Source organism: Rissa tridactyla, chromosome 7 (assembly GCF_028500815.1).
Source record: "Rissa tridactyla isolate bRisTri1 chromosome 7, bRisTri1.patW.cur.20221130, whole genome shotgun sequence".
NCBI lineage: Eukaryota > Metazoa > Chordata > Aves > Charadriiformes > Laridae > Rissa > Rissa tridactyla.
The window spans coordinates 50110005-50132091 of NC_071472.1; the positions used below are offsets into that span (position 1 = coordinate 50110005).

Genomic DNA, 22087 nt, shown 5'->3' on the forward strand with positions numbered 1-22087 from the left:
TAAATCATAAAAAAATGAATGTCTAAAATTATAATTACAAGTCAGATCCTGCCACCATCCCAGCCTGAAGTATAGTCACAAACAGATGACTTGGTATTTGATGCAAATGAGGAAGCAGAAACTTCTAGCGAGGACGTCCTCTCTCTAGAAGGAAAATGGATTGGAATGACAGTTAACAATTCATATTTTAAAAACAGCTTTCCAAAATGGTTAAAAATATTTATCACATTAAAGCTGGTTGCTTTTCACAGCTAGCTAAATTGTTTAGACTTACACTGCATTTTCGTATGACATTTTAAAAAATCCAACCTAAAGTAACATCTCTTTTATGTCCCAGAGATACAAATGATGTCTAACAAGCAGTAGAATTTTCTTCAAAGAGTGCTTTAAAATAATTTACTTGATCCATTGTATGCACCATGGCTTGCACCAAATTTAATAACAAAGATATTCTAGATTGGAAAATCAGACTGGAGGCTTACTACGACGGCAGTGTCTTTGTTCAGATTAAATTAAGCATGTTCTCAAAGGCATTGAAGCAGGAACCTAGAGATAAGACTTTGTATGCTAACTGTGGATTAGATCTGGCAGTAAGTTTTTAATGAAGCCTTATTGGGGAGCATAAGATTATAGATGCTGCTACTATTTAAATGTAATGTCAAAGGTAAATCAAATTAAGATACAGTGAATTTAGACTTGTATTAGATGAGTTGAGCTCCTCTATTCTGGTGGAAAAGTGCTATATATGCAAATCTAACTGTAACTGGCCACGTGTCTCTTTGATTGCTGTGATTTATTTAATTATTCACTAATCACAAATTAATTCATAAGCACTTAGAAAATATCTTTAAGTATCCTTGCATCATTGTCAAGTATCTGTGGAAAAACAGACATTTACTGCTGCACAGAAGCTGCAGGAGGCTTGCGGCAACGTTGCCTTCTTGGCAGAGCAGCCGGCAGCCAACAGGAGGGTGGGTTGGCAGGCCACAAGGCTACCAGCGACGGGGGAAAAAAAGTCACACAGACTTCAGCCAAGGCTGAAGTGGGCATCTGCTAAGGAGAAGGCGTTTCCAGTTGCATGGAAAAGGCCTGAACTCAAAAGAGATAAGCCAAGTAATTGTGGAACTGCTGCATTGAATCAAAAACAATTCTAAGAAGAGCAGTATAAGTCCCTAGGATTTCCTGATTTAAAATTCACCAAAAACAGGAACCAAAAATGCAAGCTCTAGGCCCTTCTCTATTATTTGACTCTAAATCTTTGCCTCACTTTTCCCAATGTCTGTCTCCCCGCTCCATCCTGGAACATTATTCATTTTTTTAAGGATCAGTTGATTTTTTTGCAAACTATTTCAAAATATATAAATGTATTGTGCTATTCTATGTAAATGCTACACGCTATTCTCCAGAATAGTTGCAATCTTTATTTTTGAGGATGATTAAAAAAAAAAAAAAAAACAACTACAAAACATTAGGCTACTCTTCAGTATTTATACTTAATACAATATTGGGAAGTAGGACTGAAGGCATTTTCAGCACAAAGATGAAAAAGCATCCAGAGCGCTAAAACTAAATCTGAATCTGTCAGAAGTGTTGTATAGAAACTGATGGCCTAACAGACAAAAAAATATAAAATGCATGAGGGGATAAAGAATTGGTAGATGAATAGGAAAACTCATGTCAGAGGCCTAGGTCACCTAGAGAAGAAGCGATCTCAGATTGTGTACTTCCACAGAATAGTAGCCCATAGCTATTACGGATTATTTACAAAAAGCAGAATTTTGCTGAAACATGCTGTGTCATCTTTAGGAATTTGTATATTAGGAACCCAGTAAGGGAGTTTTCTAGGTTTTTATTACTCCAGCAAGTGAGCTTTCGGTCATCAAAGTCAAATTTGTGACTAGGGAAATACGTGAGCATTGTGAATGCTCAATTATTTAGGGCTTAATTCTTTACATGTCAAAGGTCAGCATTTCAGTCTGTCCTGATCTGCTCCAAGCAACTGGAGGCAGGGAGGAGAAGTCCGTCCCAGGCATTTAAACTTGATAAAAGGTTTTATTTTTTTTTAAGGAAAAAACCTAAACGTGAACAAAACCACGGTCCCATGCTAGAAGCATATAGAAAACTTTGTTTTCTCATATGGTCACAGAGCAGAAATGTAAAAGTAGAACTTGTAATTGCATGTAATGGATTATGGTCAGACAAGTCCTACTCACTGCATTAGGATTTATTCTTTTAAGACATTTATGCGCTTTTGAAACGTAGATCCCAAATCTCCAACACAGACATAACTAACAGAACTCTCTTCACCCATCAGTCTAGAAGGAAACTTGGTAAAGGACTCTAAGAGCCGATTATTGTCTGTAATTTGCATTTATGGCCACCAGTGAGGATTTGAGACACACTGTACTAGGCACCGTACAAACCTGAGACAACTTTTACCCCTTGCTGCCTCAGAGAGTCCTGAATGGAGAGCAGCAGAGCACATCTCAAATATTTGAAAAGAGCAGAAGGTGGGAGAGATATCATGGTATAATAAGAGTATTTGTAAACTGTAGGCCTGCAGTGTTCATAGCTAAATGGTTTCACATCTTTCTAATTATAATGAACTGATGAATGAGAAAAATACCTCAAATCGTTATCTGCCAGTCTAATTCTGATGTTGTCGGAGAGAGAAGGGAAAATACAAGAGGCTTCCTCAGAGAACAACAGAACTACATATGCAAATTACAACTTTTATCACATCCCACATTTTCTAGGAAACAAGTGGTTTAGAATAGTAGTCAGAGGATGACATTCACTACAGATTTATATGAACCAGGGAGAGAAAAAAACAAAACAAAACACAATACAGATTCTTACCAGCACCCTCCTATGTCACATTGGTACCATATAAGCTGTACTCCCACACTATTGCCAGGATGAACTTTGTAGCAGAACATTTCAGGGGAAAAGGCCGTGGCTTTTATGGACAAAACTGAATTTAAAAAAAAAAAAAAAAAGAGAAGAAAATAGATGTAATACTTATAGAATTCAGTTTTAATAAGCTCACTGTAACTAGCAGCAGCAGATAAGAAAATGGAGTCTTAAACATTATCTTCTTTCTTGGGAAGCCCCACCTATTTTTAATAAATTTTGTGTTTATTTTTTAACCACAAATAGTCAAACAGGATTTCTGCAAACCCTGTAATCATCCCCCTCGTTGAAAGGACGTGTTAATGAATGCAGTGCTCACCAGGGTGGCAGTGTGGTGTAGCCAGGGGACTCTCAGGGTGAGATGATTTGGATTTTTCCCCCTTATTTTCAGTACAAGGGCAATTCTCTTTTTACACTTGCCCTATAAATTCCCACTTTCCAGCACTCGCATGACTTGTTCAAGCAGGTGCCCTTCCCCACCCGCCCTGACATCGCTGCCTCTGCCGTAACAGCCAGGGCCTGGAAATCGTCCCCTGCTGCTTCACAGCAGCAGCAGGCACTTCATACCTTCCTCTTTCTTGATGAGTTGATACCACACAAGCAGTGTGGGGAGGCAGGAGAGAACAGTGTGTCCCTCTGCCCCAAAGGGCTGAGCTCTAGTGTCATTACAGCCTGGAGGTGACAACTACTGCTACGCAGGCAATAACGACAGGAGACCTGCAGTGCACACCCACGTGTAGCAAAAACCATAGCTGTATATCAGGTTGCAGCAGATAGGGGAAGAAGGGTTTGGACAACCGTTCCCAGTCCTCTACAGGAAAAGACAGCAAGGGAAGTGGAGGTATCCCACAGGCCTTATTGGGGCTGTGGGTTTCCTCTGTTTAATCTTGTCACCCCTTTACAAGAGAATTAATTAATATTTTTACTAAGCCACTTCCCTCTGGATGTTTTTGTTCAGGGAGTTCATGACATGTTTAAAGCCACTCAGAATTGCTGCTCATATTACTACTCAATACTTAATTTCAGCTCATGTTATTAATAGCATTATCTACACAACCAAAGAAAATGAGGTACGTCACCCGCATTCTTAGCTATTTTAAGATTGTGGGTAAGTGATCCCCTACTTTTACTGCAGTTGCCTATGAAACACACAGAAGAAAACACCATAAGGCACTCTCCACTCTTGATGTTCCCTTAAGTAAAGCTTCCCTGTGCGTGGAAGGGTGATACAATCACACTTGAGGCCCACAAAGAACAGTAAAAAACCTTTTTTTTCCTGGCAGATTTTGCTGACATTCCTCCAACCCAGAAGAAACAAGGTGCCACAACTAATGAAAGTCACAAGGTAAGTATAAGGCATTAGGATTTTTTGTAAATATCACGTCCTTTCTGATTTTCTATCAACCTGTTTGATTATGCCATATACGGGGAAAAGCGTGATAGAATTAATCAGTCTGCTGGAGTGAACGCTAAAGGAAAAGATGAGCTTTGGCAAGTCTATTGCTAGCACTGAAAAAGAAAAACTGTCACATACAAAAAAAAAGCAGACCTAAATCCAGAAGCATGTCACTCAGAAAGTGAGACATGCTATGATTTATCAACGTAACAAAAATTGATGGGAACATAGATCTCCCATTTCAAAGTGTTGTCTCTTTGTAGATTAAGAGTAGTATCTGTCATCAGGAAACAATGGGAAAAGAAATATGTTTGATAAAAGCAATTCTGTACTCTCTTGTAGGCAGAAAACCACTGTGTTTTTGGAATGGTAGTAAAGGATTTCTCTGCAGTTCCATCCTCAGCAGCAAAAAAAGTGTTGTGACAAGAGGAAGTACAAAAAATTAATAACAGATCAAATGAAAGGAGTGGCTTTGCAAGAACTGACTAACATTTACTCCATTTCAGAAAAGTCCAAATAGCATTGTAGAAAGAGGATGCTTGCATCGCCCCCAGAGTGCAACAGCAAACCCGGTGCACAGCAGGCAGTGGCTTACCGCTGTGGCACAACAGGGCAGCTTTCCCTTTCAAAGAAAGGGCTTCTTTCTTCTCAGCTCAACAGCTGCTGCACACAGGGTCTCCAACATCTTAGCAGTTTGATTGTTGTAGATAGAAAAAGCAATACCAAAGCATAAAACGTGTAACAACTTCATGAATGTTTTGCCAGCAGCTGATACAATGGAAAGCGCATCTCAAAACAGCAGGGCAGCGGAGTAAAACAAAAACCATGGAGCCAGTACTGTCACGTCATTTGGCACATCTTTGCACTTCCCTTAATTCCATTTCAGATCTTGGAAGGGAAGGCCAAAGCATCTTATTCACTAATTAAGGTTTCACATGATTCAAACACTGAACAAACAAAGGACATCCTCAAATAGAGAAACCTGCCAGCCTTCATGACCTTGCCAACAGACTGATGTCTCAGTTCAGTGCTTTCACAACACAGATAGTGAAAGAACTCTGGACAACCGCATACACAAACATGTATGCATACAAACACATGCACACATTTTTATGCTGCTATGGACACCCTGCCACTGAGGATCATCCAAAAGTTACACCTCCCTGTTTGAGTTAAGGACACTCCAGCCACCCTACAGACAGGGGTTAAAAAAAAAAAAAACAACCAAAAAAACCACACACCACACACAAACAAAATGACACCCATAACATTAAAATAACAGACCTCTGTTTTATGGTGTCAAATGGCTATTGATAGTAATTAATGATTTTAAAGTTCTTTACCAAGTAGCATTATCTAAGATAGTATCATGCCTGCAATCTGTCCAGAGTCAATGAAGAGCTGCTGCTGAAGCCAACAAGGCAACAAAAAAAGTCTAACAGCTTGCCATCTGCTCAAACCACTACCTCACACCTCATTCCCCTAAATACAGCAATAAGCCACAACAGGACGTAGATGACCAGATTGCTTAGCTGTCACTTCAGCTGAACACGCAGGGGCTGATGATGTGTTACAGTGGATTCTCAAAACCAAACACAACATGTTGCTGCTGGACAAATAACTCCTTCAACGTTATGCCTTGCCATTTTTGTGGATTGGTCATACCCATTCAGCAAGGTAAGGCATTAGGCATTAATGAAAATTTTGCCTACTATATTAAGTATTTGCATGTGTTTTTATTATATAAAACATACTGTTAAATGATCCATAGAAGCCTTTGGCATTGACTCTCCCTTTGGTTAGAAGGCCAGCTACTCGTATGAGCTTTTGGCCTAGCAGCTCCTTTCAGCTACTATATTAAAAGTTAGGCCTGGAATATTGAGTAGACTCTTGAGCAGATTCTTAGCAGTAGAAGACAAATTCCAAGGAGCTGGAGGTTGCCAAATTGTTGCAGCTTGAAGAAAATTGGTACATTCAAGGAAGGGAGCAATTTGAAGTTGTTATGCAGCACTTGGACACCACAACGATAGACAAGAGTTTCTCCACTCGTTTCTCTTTCTCTTATCACTTCCTGGCTGTTTCTTCCACTTTCAGGTAGTTTCAATTTATCCTTCCATTTTTACCCACACAGTTAGCTAACAGCCTTCTAGTTGAGATTCTGCTAGTTTTAGCGATGAGCTACCAGCCGTGCATCCGTGCAAGCTGGTGCCTGTATGACCTTGAAATCTTCCATGTAGCCAATCAAAAAACACCTTTAAACAGTGTTTTGTATCTCCCAGAGAGCATCTCTCAATTTTTAGCATTAGATATTTATTACTTTATGGCATCCAAAGCACTGTGTGACCATTAGCCAGCTAATACCAAAAAAATCACTCCTCTCCCAGCCCGTTACTGTCTAAGTATCAGCTCCTCCATTTTGCTGAAGCCAGCCTAGGGAGTTCTTTTTGCTTGCTCCTCTGCAGGAATATTAAAACAGAATGAGAATGAAGATAGCTGTTAATTTTATGTCACAGCTAGGAAACTGAAGGTCTTCGGATCACACTTTCTCCTCAGTCTTTTAATTGCAAAATTATACTTCAAGATTAGACACAAGTTTCTCACCTTCCTGTTTTCAAGCTACTAGCAAACAAAACCAGACAAAAACCTACATTTTTTTCCCTAATCTGCAGAGCCTGCACAATGCTTTAATTTCAAATAGGTGAAATTCTGCTAATTACTAGCATATTCTAACAGCCCTTGCGACTTTACAGAGAGCTGTGTCAAACTAAACCAAATTATAGGTCAGAATGTGCCAATCTTTTCATCATTATCACTAATTCCCTCTGTGGTTTATGTCCCCCTCCCCCCCGCCCCAGCACGTGTCTTACCAGGTTCTTTGAGCCTCTGGCTAGCATTGCTCAGACGCTCCATAATTATTCATCACACTAGATCCATCAACAAGAGGTTCACAGCATACTCTTCTCACATTTTGTTTAGACATTAGGTACAATAGCAGGTAATAGAAAATTGAGATTTTGAGGCAAGAGATGTGGGGATTTGGGTAGAATCAGATGACTAACAGAATTTTTGCTAAAAAAAAAAAAAGAAAAAAAAGAAGGGGTAAAAAAAAAAGGGTTCTTGAGCAGACATAATGCCTTTCTTCTTTTTCTGGATAAGCACTAATCTAGACCCTAGAATACTCCCACTTCTAGATATGATGCTTAGTAACCCATTCCTAATTTCATATTAAGTGCTAATTAAAACAATGGGTATGTTCCCTAAATAAGTTAGATCATAACTTCCTATTCCAGATCCCACACTTTGGGATCCCACTGATGGCCTTTGCCATCAGACATACACTGAATCCTCAGTGCTTTGACCAGCAGTGTCCTGAGACCCTCGCCTGGCATCCCAAGTCATTCGGCCCCACCATTCCCTGTAGCCACCCACAACCTCCTTCCCTGCCATTAGACTCCACCTTCTGAGATAAAGATGCATGCCCTGCGTCTGCATAGCACCTAGCACAACACGATCTTATCATCTAGAGCCCTGGCTGTGAATTATACAAGCAATAAATCATCAAAACCAATTTTTTTCTGCAGATTAATGTTATATAAGTTATGCCTGCCATAAAGTATAAACAGCATAAAATGCACCTCTCTGCATTCCAGCGTGTTGTGAAAGATCATAAAAGCACTTAATATATTATTTAAGCCGGTTAAGCTAGATAGCACAACTGCAGTAATTAGCAACACTTCTCCAAGTCCCCATATGCCAGACAAAGGATCATGTTTAGCATTTTCAGGCTGGTAGGAGGGAATCAGAACATTGCAGAAATTAAATGGCATGCACTGCTTTTTTTTTTTTCCTTCTGCCTATCTCAGCACAGCCTACATTTCACTACAGCTACCCCACTGCACTATCATTACAAGAGACTGAAACCCATCACGTAAAGAAGGCTGGCCTTTTTTGCTTTTATAATTTTAAGCATAACAGGGTGTTCAATGCTTTAAGAAAGAGAAATGAAGCCACTGCTCTTGATAACTACATTCTGTAGGTTGCAGGGGAATTTCCTTGGGTTTTGCTTTTTTCTTTCCTTTTTTTTTTTTTTCTCTTAAGTTAAATGAACAACAAAAAAATACCCCCAAAACCTGACTTCCTCTGGAAAAATCCATGAACCGAAATAAGTGTTAAGTGGAAATTTAAAAATACTCCAAGCACTGGCCACCCTTCTCTCATACAGGGTCAGGCGTGGGGCAGGGTGATATGAGGCACAGGCATGGGAGCAGGGGAAAGACAGGAAATGCAAGGAGGGATGTGCACGAAAAGGGCATCAGTGACAACAGAGGGATGAGACCTGAGTCCTACCAGGAGACTGAACTTCGTTACCCCTTGCAACCCCGGCACACATCACATGCCCTGAAGCCTCATCACACTTCATGCCAGCAGGCAGCCAGCCCAGCGGCACTGATTGCACTAGGAATAGTAGCCAGTCTGACACTCCTGTGCAAAGAACAAGATCACTAGAGGCAGATACCAAAATCTTCTAAAGGAGCAGGGAAAAGACGGAAAGAAGATCCAGATTGGAGAGCCTCTGCCGTAAAGGGTGGCTTTGAAATTGCGGGTGCCATGACTCAGAGAGGGGAGAGACCTGATGCAGGCGGTCTCCTGGCTCTGAGCCCCAACTGCTCCGACCAGTTGTTATTTTCCATCCTCTTCATATGCACAGATACAACATGGCAAAAGTTTTTCCCCATTGAGTTGTTTAGAGAAAAAGCCTCAAGACTGGGAACAAAAAACAGGAGAACCCCTTCTGGTGGCCTAACATTTTACTTCTCTGTTGCAAAGAGAGGAAAATCCCTTTTTATTCCACTACAGTTTTTATTATTTTATGATTTATTTTATTATTCTGTTCCTCTCAATTGCAAAAAGAGGAAAAACCTCATGGAAGCGCAGCTGTTTTCTGAGAAGGGCTCGCAGCATGCCCAGGGCAGAGCTGTGAACGTGGGGCACAGGGCACGCACAGAAGGAGATCTGCAAACTCCTCGCTTTATATCCCCAGCAGAGAGCTGTGGACAAGGGGGCTCGCACTTCACTCTCTGAACCAGCAGGGGTTTTCCCAGGAGTTAATTTTCTTTGTATATAACTGCAAAAAGCATCACCAAGTTCTGTACAGCCTCCCTGAAGGTATTCTTGTCTTGATGGGCATTTATCTACCAGGTTGTCTTCCTCTCTCTCTGCTTCAGGCTGTTTTCTTCCATTTTGAGACTAGGAGAGCTCATTCACTGGCTCCTGGAGCAACTGGCTTTCCCACCTGGTTATGCCCACCTTTCTCCCTTGCTGTTGATTTCAAGCCCTCTCTCCCCTCCCAAACAGTGCTTAGTTCTCCCATCTCTCCCTCATTTCTTTTTTTTTTTTTGCGCCCTACCTCTACATTGTGAGCTCCTATTTGGCTTATACATTTCGTGCCTCTCTGCACATCTTGCTAATCCCGTGCAAACCCCTGCCACATTCCCTAGGAAGAACTGACCTTTTGGCACAGGCATACCAGTCTCATCATTTTCCAGGCTGCTTCTATTTGTTACTAAGATGGTGGGCAAGTTTGTTAGGGAGAGTGAAGTGAACAAGGCAGATATTACCTACCACAGTTTATATTACATGATCCAAAAGATTAACAAAAGAATTTAAATTATCTTCAATATTAAGAGGTATCCAACTTGTTATAGATTTGATTTTATAAGCAGCAGCAAAGGGATGGGCTTATTAATATATCATTAACAATGCCTATTTCAATTTGCATAAGAAACTGAAAACTTACAAAGCCCAATAAGAAAGCAAGCCTTCAACTATCCTGTTTCCTACAGGCTGCAAGTTGCAAGGTATGGAGGAAGCTGATAATGCTCTTTCAGTTCCTGAGGACTTCAAGCAGCTTAAAAAAATCGTTATATGATATTAGCAAACACCATTAATAAGTTCACTAACATCTCACTGAAAAGCTGAAGACAAACACAAAACTGTCGAAGCATAAAATAATGTAGGAACATCTGAAGATACATCTATTGACAAGGAGGTGTCTAGCACATGAGGTTAGTCACTTTGGGCACCGTGGAAGGTTTGGGTAGTGGTGTCTTCCAGTATGGGAATACTTGGAACACCCCAATCAGATTTTACAAGAAGTGGATAAAAGAGGGACAGATATATTTACAGCTTCTACACACCACTGGTCACAAATTGTGTTTGGCTTCTTTACCACATTAGTTAAAACAGGCGATTAAATGAGCAACTCCCAACACTTACCAGAAAGGGATTCCTATGGTATCTAAGATGTCTCTAATAATGCCACATAGAAACAATAACTAGGCCCAAATTCTCTTTCAGATCTCTTCCCCTAATACAAGATTTATTAACTTGATATGTATTTATTGACATCCAACTGCAGGGAGTAGATGTGTCTCCAGTTCTCTGTGAAAGTTTTCATCATCCTTAAGCACCAGGAAAGGAATTTCCAGATCTAATTAGCAAAGCCTCCGCCCCTACAGTCTGAGCAGTTGCACTGAGTATCATTAATCACCCCATCAAATGAAGCATTCACCACCCTCCTGGTAAGAACAAGTTACTGAAAAACATTCCTCATTACAATTCCTTTTTAGTATTACATTGCAATACATCTAGCAATTATGTTTGGGTTTTATGTTTAACTAAACCACATGTACAGGCAGTTGGTTTAAGTATAATGTAAAATACCTGTATATTTATCTTCATTTATCAGCTCTCCTTCCCTGTGACCTAGCAGTAAATAAATATTGCATCAGATGCCTGCGTATATTACATGCAACCTGACTCATCACATCACACGTGGTATTCAGGCTAAATCTGCCTAAAACAGCAAATAACAAACAGCAGCATAAACCTAGCATCTTCACAACTGTTTCCTTTTTGGCTACATGCCTAGTCTCGCACTGGAAGAGCTGCTGTACTAGAAAACTTGGTTAATGTTTGCACTTGCACAGCTCCTGGAAGACCAAGGCACTCAAGTAGCAGAAATTAATATTCACAAAAGAGCTGTCAGGGGAAAAGGAAAAGTTTTCCCTGAGGTGCAGTGTTGCAGTACAGTGTGTTTGACTGGCACATCAGCTCTCTTTGCTTCACGGGGAGAAATAGGAGATGCATAATCTGTTTGTACTCCCGACTTTTCCCCATCCAATTAGAACATTGTTTCAAAGGATTCCTGCCCTTAAGTAGGCAATATAATACAATAAATTTACATAGATGTGGTCTGGGTTATTCCATCTTCTGACATGATACGCTTCAAAGTAGAAATTAATTAATGTCTTCCAGAGGGGCAAGGGGACAGGATACAAACAAAGACTTCTGAGGACTCAAAAGGCATGTCTCATGCCTGATCTCACAGGAGTAGACTCGTCCACAAGACCTTACACAATGAACAAAATGAACTGAGATCTGACTCAGTGCTACCAAAAAAATTCAAGAGACAGGGAAGGTTTATAGCTTTAGTGGTCAGAGCACAGCTTTGAACATGATTGTACAGTTCAACAGTAGAAAAAAGGCATTTTGCAGCCTCAACTGTCTAGTCTCCTGCTCTGCTACTGTACTGAGTAATGCCATAGAAGACAAGATCTCTGCTCTGCTGCAAACCATGTTAATGGACAACTCCTAAATACGACGAGATCCTCAGATGAAGACAAGCCAAGGAAGTCCATCTATACATCCTGCTTACGTATTTGTGGTTTTGGCTGAGATCTGAGTGCAGTGTACACAGAAAGGTAGAAGAACAAAGACTGGGATTTTCAAGGGGAACTCAAGGCCTTCTTCATCCTCTGAAACAGTGAAGTGTACACATGATAAGCCAAGAGAGCCTCTCCATGTTGTAGTCACATGCTCCATGGAAGCTGTAATCTCACAAGGACACAGATACGGCCATGCAAATATGGGTTATGCCTATGCTAACAACCGTCCCTAGAGCTCCTAAATGGCTTTTAATCTAGCTGTTAATGCGTGTGAAAGCTTGTGCTGAGGCAGCTTCCTTTCTCTTGTGCTCCTGCTAGCCAGCAACACACTCCCCTTCAATACCCTGACTTGAGAGGCAAGGACATAAGCTGGCAACTTCTAGATTTAAACCTTCAGAGGTGAAAAGGAGAGGAGCTGCCTGCCGCACTGGGGGCAGATGTCACAATTGCAGGCAGCAAACACAGCAAAAGGGCGGTTGGTAATAGACATTGAGAAACTAGCTACATTTTCAACATCCCCTTCAACCAAACCACCTCTAACATAGTCCTCACAACAACCAGGCTGAAATGGTGTAGGTACACTTATCTGTGCTATCACCACTGCTTCACATTGCATAGCTTACCTTGTATTAAGTAACACATAATGTACTGTAAAATCCTAGTATAGGCAAAACAAGTTATAATATACCTCAGATGGTCAAAACAAACCTAAGTGCAAAGTATTAGAAGATAATTGTCTTTGCATCTGCTCAGCACCAGCCTGTGCAAGGCTCCTGCGTCAGAGAACTGACAGCTAAATTTCAGACGTGGGGGAGGAAGAAAGCAGACACAGGAGGGAGAATGCCGCAAACATCTTAAGGGGAGGGCTTGTCTTAATGGATTTTTGTCATTATCGAGTTCAACCATGGGTAAAGGCCAGACTTCCCTAAGACAGCCTGAAAAGAATAACCTGTCTCTGTTTCCAGACCCATCAATAGGTACTTTCCCAAGGCTACTACCTGCACCAGGCATTTGGCTCGGCAGGTGCTCAGCCGAGAAACCAGCTGCACAGAGAAACCCTTGACCAAAAGCGTTCAAACTTCTGCCAAGAGCACTGTGGGTCCCTCCGCACAGCCATGCCTGGGGGACCTCAAAGAGAGGGGGCCTTTGTATAGCCCTTGAGATGACTCCCAGTGCCAGAAGTGACCTGGCACAGGAGCACAGCTGAATCACAGCTGCAGCAATTATACTAATTGTCCAAAGAACAAAACAATTGCACTTGTCTGACTGGTCAGGGCATGATGGGAGCCTGACACATTTTTCTTTGTGAAAGCATTTCGCCTTGAAGTAGATTTCCAAACCAAAGTCTCTTTAATTCTAAGCCTTTTCAGATTTCTTCCTGGCAACTGCAATTTATTCTTTCTAAAAAGAAAAGAGCTTTAAAAGAGATGTTACCCAGGAGAGTGAGATCTCACTGTGGTTGGCTTTCACCTCCATCTGTGAAGGAGGTAACCCTGAATTTCCATTACACCGTGATGAGAATTGAGGCCTCAACTCCAACCAGTTCCTTTAAAAACACCTAGGTTGCAGCCCAAGGTCCCTTCTCCTGGTTGCACCTCTGTTCCCCATCAAATGGGACTGCCTTTGTTATGGAGATCATCCCCGGCCCTATGTAAGCCAGACTCTCTGGCCCCCGCCTCGAGGCCAGTGCTTCCACTCAGCATGGTGCAGCAGGTCTAGTGAGAGAGTTGGAAAAAGGCCCATCTTGAACTCGCTGAGGGACAAACCATAGTGGAAAATTGTGATTGCTTACACCAGGAGCTGCACCCACACTCGCAGATAGCCAACATGGTGCACACAGCCATGTGTGTGACTCAGAGCTGCACTTTGCACCTCCTTCAGAGGCCAAAATAATATGGACCGATCCACAGTTACAGGTGCTGGACTCGCTGCAGGTGCAAACCCAGCACCAACCAAGAGCCCCAGACACTCCATCAAACTGCTATAGATGCAAGGCAAAGCATTTCCCTCCCATTGCCCACGGGAGCCTTTGACAGCATCGAGCATCCTGATCGCTGCCAGCAAGGGGAAAATCCAGGGTTCTCTGCCTGTTTCTTTAGGACCACGAATCAATGGCAAAACTGATGGGGAGAGGTGACTCTGCCCCAGAGGGCAGCAGTGTTGTGGGACTAGAGGGCAACAGCAGTCTCCGTGGTTGGCGGAACTCAGAACCGGTGTCCAAGCACCCTGGTCACCTTGGTCACTCCAGCACGTTTTGGTCCAAACACAGGTCTGTGTCAGTTTTCCGTCCCTACCTGGCACAAGTGAGGGAGTGGGGATCTGTGTCCCATGGAGGAGATGGGCTTTAAGAAGGAATTGGACAGACCCAGGGCAAGGGACAGCAGCAGGGACAGCACGGACAGCCAGGTGAGCATGGGCAGGGAGATCAGCCCATAGAAAGAGCAAAGCAGAGTCCAGCTTCAGTTTCACCTCTGAAATGTGGTTTGGGATCAGATTTGCAGAGCAGTAATCTTCAAGGGAGCAGAGCATGTCAGGGAGGAAAGGACTGCTCTTCCTACACGCTTCAGCATGTTTTAAAACACAAGCTTATGTTGCCTTTAAGTCAGTTATATAAGTGTTGTTTTCCAAAAGATGACTGGATGAGTTACCTACACAAATGTTGACACAGGGAAAACAGACATTCATTGCCCTTTGCAAGAGAAAATATCCCCCTCCCTGGCCCAGGGAGGTGCAAGTTCAGTGGCTGAGGATTTTGTTTTCAATCTGGCTTTGCAACAGGTCAGCCCCAATACTTTTGCCATCAATAAAAGCTGTGGATGGAGCAGTGTGGTATTACAATGGGCTCATTGTAACCACATATTTCTACTTAACAAGTGACTGCCAGCCCATATTTGATTAATGCCATTAAGAACGAGTGGCCATTGTTTACCTTGTAATTTATTAGAGGGAGGATTTCCAAAAGGGACTTCAAGTAGGCACCTAATTCTTATGGACTTTTAATTATAATTGAATACCTAGCTTCATTAAGCACCTCTGAAAACCCAATCTGAAATGATTTGGCAGGAAGAGAAATGCTTCTGAGCCTTAGGACAGTGTTTGTCCTTGGCAGTTTTTTTAGAGAGGATGCAAGATTTACATGAACTGGAAGACTAACCTATGGCTTTGGCAATTTGCAGACCACGAAGAATGATCTGGCTGGCACAGCGAAGGAGGCAGCCTTTGTAACTGGCAGTGAGAGTTCTCCACCATGCAAGACCCCACTCATCTGCTGTGCAGAAGGCCTTGATCAGGACACCTTTAAAATTGTGAGATACTGAATAGAATTTAGCAGTAGAAACACTCAGTGGCATCTCTCAGGGAGACATTTGAGAGAGAGAGGGAGTGAATAAAACCCAGGAATCTGGCAGAGGGAGCAACTAAGCAGGACAAGACACTTCATTCTGTAGCTTTCTTTCACAACTGAAAGGTTTTTGCCTCATCATTTTTCCGGCCATCTGGACATCACATTTTCAGTTTACAAAGAAAAACCACCAAACCACAAAAAAAACCAAAACAACAACAAAACAATCACATTTCACATCCACTGTTTTTTGAAAACAAAGTGGGTTTTTTGAAAAAAAAGTTTTTTGAAACAAGTACTGCTACATTATCATTTCACATGACACCATGTACGCCCTTGGCCTCAGTGGTTTGGTTCCTCTGCATCACTTACACCACAGCCACAAAACTCCATCTCACGCCATCCTCCCCCTCTGTGGGATATGACCTTCCCATTCCTGGTGCATCATGGCATAACACACACAGCACCAGTCACGGCCCAGTGCGCGTAACAGACACAAAAAAAGACAGACAAAAGGGAGGGCATCTAGACACAGCGCTTGCTCCTGCATCACGTGCAAACATTTGCAACACATCCCAGGTTTGGCCACAGGAAGAGGCAGCGTGAGAAAAAGCAGTAAAGCAGTTCCCTTTCCCCTCCCTGCAGAACAGCAGCTATTTTGTAGCCTGAAACTTATACCTTTCACCTTACAAGGTGAAAGGTATAAAGGAATTCCCAAGTCTTGGAAATCCCTCAATTCCCTTTTCAAGTCACCTTCGACATGCTTCACCTGGGGTGTCACCAACCTTGGGATGTGCAGGAGTGACTCCTGCAGAGCTATGGGAGCACCTAACAGAGGTCCTGCTGGAGACCTACATCAGCTCCCCCATGTCCATGCAGGAGACACTTATGAAAACATTTCAGTGCTTTCCCAGCCAGCTATTTAATGAGTTTATTTAATGAAAAGGAATGCCTGAGATCTGAATTTAAAGTGCTGAACACCTATGCCAACACTTTTTCTTTGCAGTGCAAGGAGCTTTTGAGTCCCTTTAAGAAGTCACTTAGGAAACTGCATTTGCCCCAGCACGTCCCCACAGAGAGAAAACTGAAGTACACGAAGGAAAGTTTGACCATAATTGGGGAGCGCATCGATCTGTTTCTCCAGCAGTACTGCAGAGCCTCAGAGGTCAAGCACTGGCAGAAGTAAGGGTCTCTGCTTAACTAGCACCAGTGGTACCGTGCCGGTGATGCTCCCAGCATGACAGGCTCCTGCCCCTGCTGCTCCATGTGGGCATAGACACATGTACTTTGGCCTGACATTTACAGGCACTGGAAGTCATGTTGGGTATCTACAGGAGATTTGCCTAGTTTGCTCTAACTGCGAAATACTCACAGGTCTTGCAGGAAGTTGTAGCAGAGGCTATGTGGTACCTAGTCCTATCCAGCACAAGGCCAATTTTGATGTGCTGCCCATCATCAACATCCATTTGCAAGTAAATTGGTTACTTGAGTTAACAGATAACCCTTCCCATGCTTAGGGAAGAGCAATTCTTTAAAAGTCTGTAAGATCCGGCGGGGGGGGGGGGGGCGGGGAAGGGCAGGGGAAAACAAAACAAAACAAACTCTGCAAAGGGTATGTCAGTAGTTACACTCACCAAGCCAGAACTAGGGAGCAGAACGAGAAAGAGGATGAAGTTTGTACCCACATGCACAATCTGTGTGTCTGTCTTTCCAAGGAGGTTGTGGCGGTTTGTCTCCCTCTTCTCAGAGATGGATGCAAAGCAGCTGCAGAAGCTGTATATGTACCTCAAGAACAACCAAATGGATAAGTTTCTGGTAAGCAAACAGGAAAGTTAATACCCCATAAGGTATTTCTGCTGTACTAACTTTAAGGGGATAGCTATACTATGCAGCTTACTTGGATTGATCCATGTCAAAGGAGAAACCTGCTACCGAGAAGCCTGTTTATCGACAGGCCATGAATCCTGCAGATACTGCCAGTTCCTACCATAATGCAGGCATGAGCTATCGCAGCCAATGCAGCTTTCCTTGCCTAGCTCTTGGGAAGCTGAGCTTGCGTCCGCAGCACCGTGATTTACAATTTTTGGAGATGTTTGCTGATCCCATGTTTCCAGCCGTGCTTAACACACAAAATCTGATCCATAGTTTCATCTGATGATATAAGAGTTAAACTTTGAAACAAACAACTAGTTCAGGTAAAGCCAAATTCGCCAAAACTCATTTCTGTGCCTGGGCATCAGCTACACAAAGAAACCAAATGAATATTTTCCCAAGAGCACTGACTCCAAAGGGTTAACCCATTTAAGCACGCTCGCAGCCAACCATAAACATATCTCCTGAGCAAAGGCTGAGTATATACCAGGAAGTTCAAAGGTCCACAAGAAACGCATACTTTAAGAAGTTTATTAAAAAGAAATTAAAAACAGATCTACAATTTATTTCAAAAAAAAAAAAGAGTCAACTAGGAAATTGTTTTGAGTAAATTAGAAAACAGAGGCAGGCAAGACGTGAGACCTTGTTGGATTACTGGAACACTGCTTGCTTCACGTTAAAAAGGGAGCTGTGGTCATCTGATAGCTGGCAGTGATAAGGCCATAAATAAGTTTGGGGCCGCAGGTAAACAGCGCTCTCCTTTCCAGTTAGGGAGACGCAGGGAAGCCAGCCACGCGGTTTTTGCTTTTGGTTTATGGGGAAGCAAAACCATTTATTTATAAGACTCTAAAAAAGATATTCCAACAATGAGGAAATCAAACCTATTGAAAAGAAAAAAACACCCCAAACAAATTCCTGTTGCTAGCGTGAGACGCCTGAGATTAATTGGGAAATATTAAAAAAAAAAAAAACAACAACAACTGGCAGCCCTGAGAGGCAGGCGGCGACAGGCATTCTTGCTCCCTTAAATTCGTGAGCGCTGCAGAGGGTGAATCAAGCTCCGTTTCCAGCACAGCCCTTCTTGGAGGCTTGGCCGAGCCCAGGACACAGTCTCGGCTAAGGACAAGGCCCGCTGCTCCCCACAGGGCACACGGCTGAGGGTAGCTTCCCATTCCCACCTCGGCACAAGTGCTAAAAAGCAAATAAGCCCCGCAAACACCTTCCCGTCCTTTTGCTCCCCTGCATAAAAACCAAAAAACCACACAATTCCACATCTTCCTTTCCAAAGAAGAAAAAAAAAAAAAAAGGAAAAAACCAAATGGTGGGTGACAAGCATTAGTCACACACTGCATCGTGCGCTATCGGGATGCACCGGCGTGCGCGGGGAGCGTGCACAACCTGCAGCCAGCAAGAGCCTGCCAGCCTATGGCTGCGCTGGGGACAAGGCTGCCTCCAAAAAGGCCGACAGAAGAAGCGACAAATTCTGCCATTATGTAACGGTTGACAAATGCCTTTTGTGATGCAAGACAAGTGGGAGAAAAATAGGCATCTTTGCCCTTTGTGGGAAGGGAACAGCAGTCAGCTCCCTGCTAGAGCATAAACAACAGGCTGTGGATCCAGGGAGGGGGGGGAAACGGCAGGCTGGGCGCAACAGAAATAGATTATTTGGAAATGCCTCGTTATTTAGATGAGTGAGCATAAAAATACAGAATCAATATGTAATTAGTAAGCGACTGAGGTTGTCAGCATGGTAATTTTACAATTTTGTGAGTTTTGTTAAAAGAGAGAGGCTAGCAAGCAGCCACCCGCTAGCTTTGCTCATCAGTCATCTTAAAATTAGGGATCTACATCCACTTCCCTCCCATTTGGGCTTTTAGGTCTTTTTGGGTTTTTTAATTAAAAAACCCAAAACACATTTGAATTTAAACACTGGTCCAAACTCTCTGTTTTTAGACTTACTGAAAATATCAGACCAGATCCACTTCTCAGCTTAGAGCTAGAACAGAGCATCATTTTCCTTTTCAATCTGCTGGCTCCCGGTACACTGCCGAAAGCTATAGAAATCAGCCCCGTATCTCAGTCTAAGAGAGTAAAGAAATAAGGATTCCGGACTGATCCTCAGGAAGTTTAAAAAAAAAAAAGTGAAACAGCATGACCACTGGCAACACAAAAATTTATTTTTCTCTGGGACTGCCCAGAAGGATGCACAGCACAGGCTCCATCCAGCTCCATGGTACCATCCCACCACCCTTTGGATGTTCAGTGCAGGGACCCATCGCCGTCCCAAGCCATCCTCCCAGTACACAGAGTGCCATAAAGCGACAGTGACATCCAGTGGCAGCGCACACCCATCCACAGCACCCCCCAACCCGGGGCAGAGGGGCTGAGCAGCACCCATGTCCCATTACACACCCCTGCGCCTTGGTTCAAATGCTGCCACCAGCCAGCACCATCGGCTACCAACTGTCTCCCCAAAGAGAAATAGAACCTGAGAAATAGTCAGCCTCTCACCAGTGTGCTGAGAAGGATTCTTGCTTTAAAACACAGATTTTTAGGTGCTTGGGCAGACTGGGCTTGGTGAGCTGGGCATCAGTGCAGGGGAACAGAGACAGTACAGAAGTCATGGCTTTGCAGAGGCCAGCAGGACTGGGTGGGATGGAGCCTCAGATCTCAACTGCGAGGAACAAACACTTCGCGGGGCGAGGATTCGTGCAGACAGTACAGTCATTTCTCAGCTCATTGCTGCTGCCACCCAACAGGACCATGGTTAAGCAAGAGTTATTGCCCAAGCATGAGTCAGTGTGTGGTGTTTGTTCATATAAATATCTTTAAAAGGTTTTTTTGTTTTTGTTTTGTTTTGTTTTTCTCCTTTTTTTTTTAAAGCAATTATGCTGTCCTTCAGAAAACCCAGATTCCCATCCAGGACTCAAAGAAGAAAAAATGCAGCAGCTTTACATCATTTGGGGTCTCTGCAGAGATACAAGAGACCTGCAGGAGCACCCAGGTCAAAGACCCAGTCACCACCAACACACCCACAAAGTCACTGCCCAGCAGCAGCACTCGCATAGCCAGTGTCATGTTGTCACCAAGCAGGAGAAGCCTTTTCCTGCTCAAGTAGAGCCACCTACACTTGGCATTTCTGCAAAAGGATCAGCAGGTGAAGACGTGATCAGTGGTGGAGCTAGAGGAGTTGAGCAGGTAGAACTGCTGTCTCAAAAGAGACATGGGAGTAGGAAACACAGCAGCAAGAGAAACTACTATAGCATAAGGCAGTAGTAAGGAAGGAGAAGACATCCCTTTGTTGGCCCACGTCAGTTGGCATTAATTAGTGTGCCTTTACATAGCAATCTGGATGCTTAAAACATAGCTGGGGTTTGCCTTTGGGCCCACCCTAGCAAAGCCACACACGCTTGTCTTCTGGAGCAAAAATGCAGACCAACCTGTAGCAGGCGTGTTTGGTAACCAGAGTCACTGTCAGCCTGTTTACTCCAGCCAGAACTCCGGCAGATGCAAACCCCGAAGGAGGAATGAGAAAGGGACATTAGAAGCAATTGCTGATGAGATCGGCTTTGCCACAGACAGGTGCCACGGTCTGCCTGCAGAAGGAGGATTTGTCCCACATAAGCCTATTTTCAAGCTGCTAAAATGCAATCACATGTCCTGTGGGAGTGCTCATGCACTCATAACCATCTTGCTTTTCATCTCTTTTCTCCCCAGTCTCTCTATTTACCTCTAAAAAAGTCCAATCTGGTATGTTACAGCTCTGAGGGAGCACTTAAAATCCAAATTGATAAACTAAAAGTCAAAAAACAAGAGCTAGCTAGACAGCATGATCCGGGAGGCTGAGTAGGAGTCCCACACTAACCTGCCGGCTGCGCGGCTCCAGGCGATCCTCCTCCGCTCGTCTGCTCCCCTGCAAGAATGAGGAAAATACCACCCAATCAATTCTTACGCAGATAAATGCACCAGAGACACAAATTGCGTGAAATACTAAAAATTAGTGCAATTGAAATGTAATGAACATAGCAAGGGTTTGGGATTGATGGTTGCTTGAGAACCTGGGTGGAGAGCTGACACAAGCAGCCTGGTGTTCCTATATATTTCTGGTGACAACACCTTTGTGGGGTTGAACCATATGCAGAGTTCACCCAGTAAGTCTCCAGAGGACAGCCTGGGCACACCAGTATCAGCTTCCGTAGGAGACAGCTTCTCAGGGGACTTATGCCTTCCATTTACTTTGTGGGGGTTTTTTTGTTGTTTTTAAGGTTCCCAGACAACTTCAGAGGTCAACAGAAAGACAGAAATCAATTAATACAGTACCATCACCTGAACAAAAAGCAGTCTCCATGGTTTCCCAAAGCCACAAAATACTGAAATACTTGCAGCGTCATAGCAACAAGCTACAACCCAAGCAAAATTAAAATTATGCTGTTTTAAACCATGTGATCTTCTTTATTATCATCCTGGAGTTTCCTAACAGCTGTGCACCAGCATCAAGACTTCATCAGGGATATGTAAGTATCAGACCTACCTTTACTACCTCATTTTTTTTTTTTATAAACCCCAATAATGGAAGAGCAGCATTCGTAAGGAAGCAGGCAGCTGCTCCTTTCCTTGCTATGGCAGAAACCCTCTTCTGATGAGAGCAGGGTCTGTTCCCTGCTCATTTCTACTCAAATATACGCACACACGCAAACCTTCTACATGGTCAGCAGCTGTGCTGACCAGAGAGGAGGGAATGGAAGAGGCAGGGAAGAGACTGGTGTACAGAATATATTCTGCTAAAAAAAAAAAAAGTCTTATAACTTTTACACATACACTTGCTGTTTTAACTGTTCT

The 22087-nt window shown here is 43.1% G+C and overlaps 1 protein-coding gene across 1 annotated transcript; it reads left to right on the forward strand.

Moving 5' to 3' along the window:
- Positions 1–3978: 3978 nt before the first annotated feature.
- Positions 3979–21669, forward strand: CHCT1 (CHD1 helical C-terminal domain containing 1). Its single transcript, XM_054208256.1, has 7 exons — positions 3979–4021; positions 4197–4258; positions 15213–15341; positions 16383–16558; positions 17092–17191; positions 20132–20446; positions 21514–21669. The coding sequence occupies exons 1-7, from the start codon at positions 3979–3981 to the stop codon at positions 21667–21669; spliced, it is 981 nt and encodes a 326-aa protein (XP_054064231.1).
- The last annotated feature ends 418 nt before the right edge of the window (positions 21670–22087 follow it).

Excerpts from the sequence above, each read along its gene's own strand:
- CHCT1 (XM_054208256.1), top strand. The coding sequence starts at position 3,979 with ATGAGGTACGTCACCCGCATTCTTAGCTATTTTAAGATTGTGG. Across the intron at positions 4,022-4,196 it reads TAGCTATTTTAAGATTGTGG|ATTTTGCTGACATTCCTCCA; the intron begins GTAAGTGATCCC and ends TTTTCCTGGCAG. Across the intron at positions 15,342-16,382 it reads ATCAGGACACCTTTAAAATT|TGCAAGGAGCTTTTGAGTCC; the intron begins GTGAGATACTGA and ends TTTTCTTTGCAG.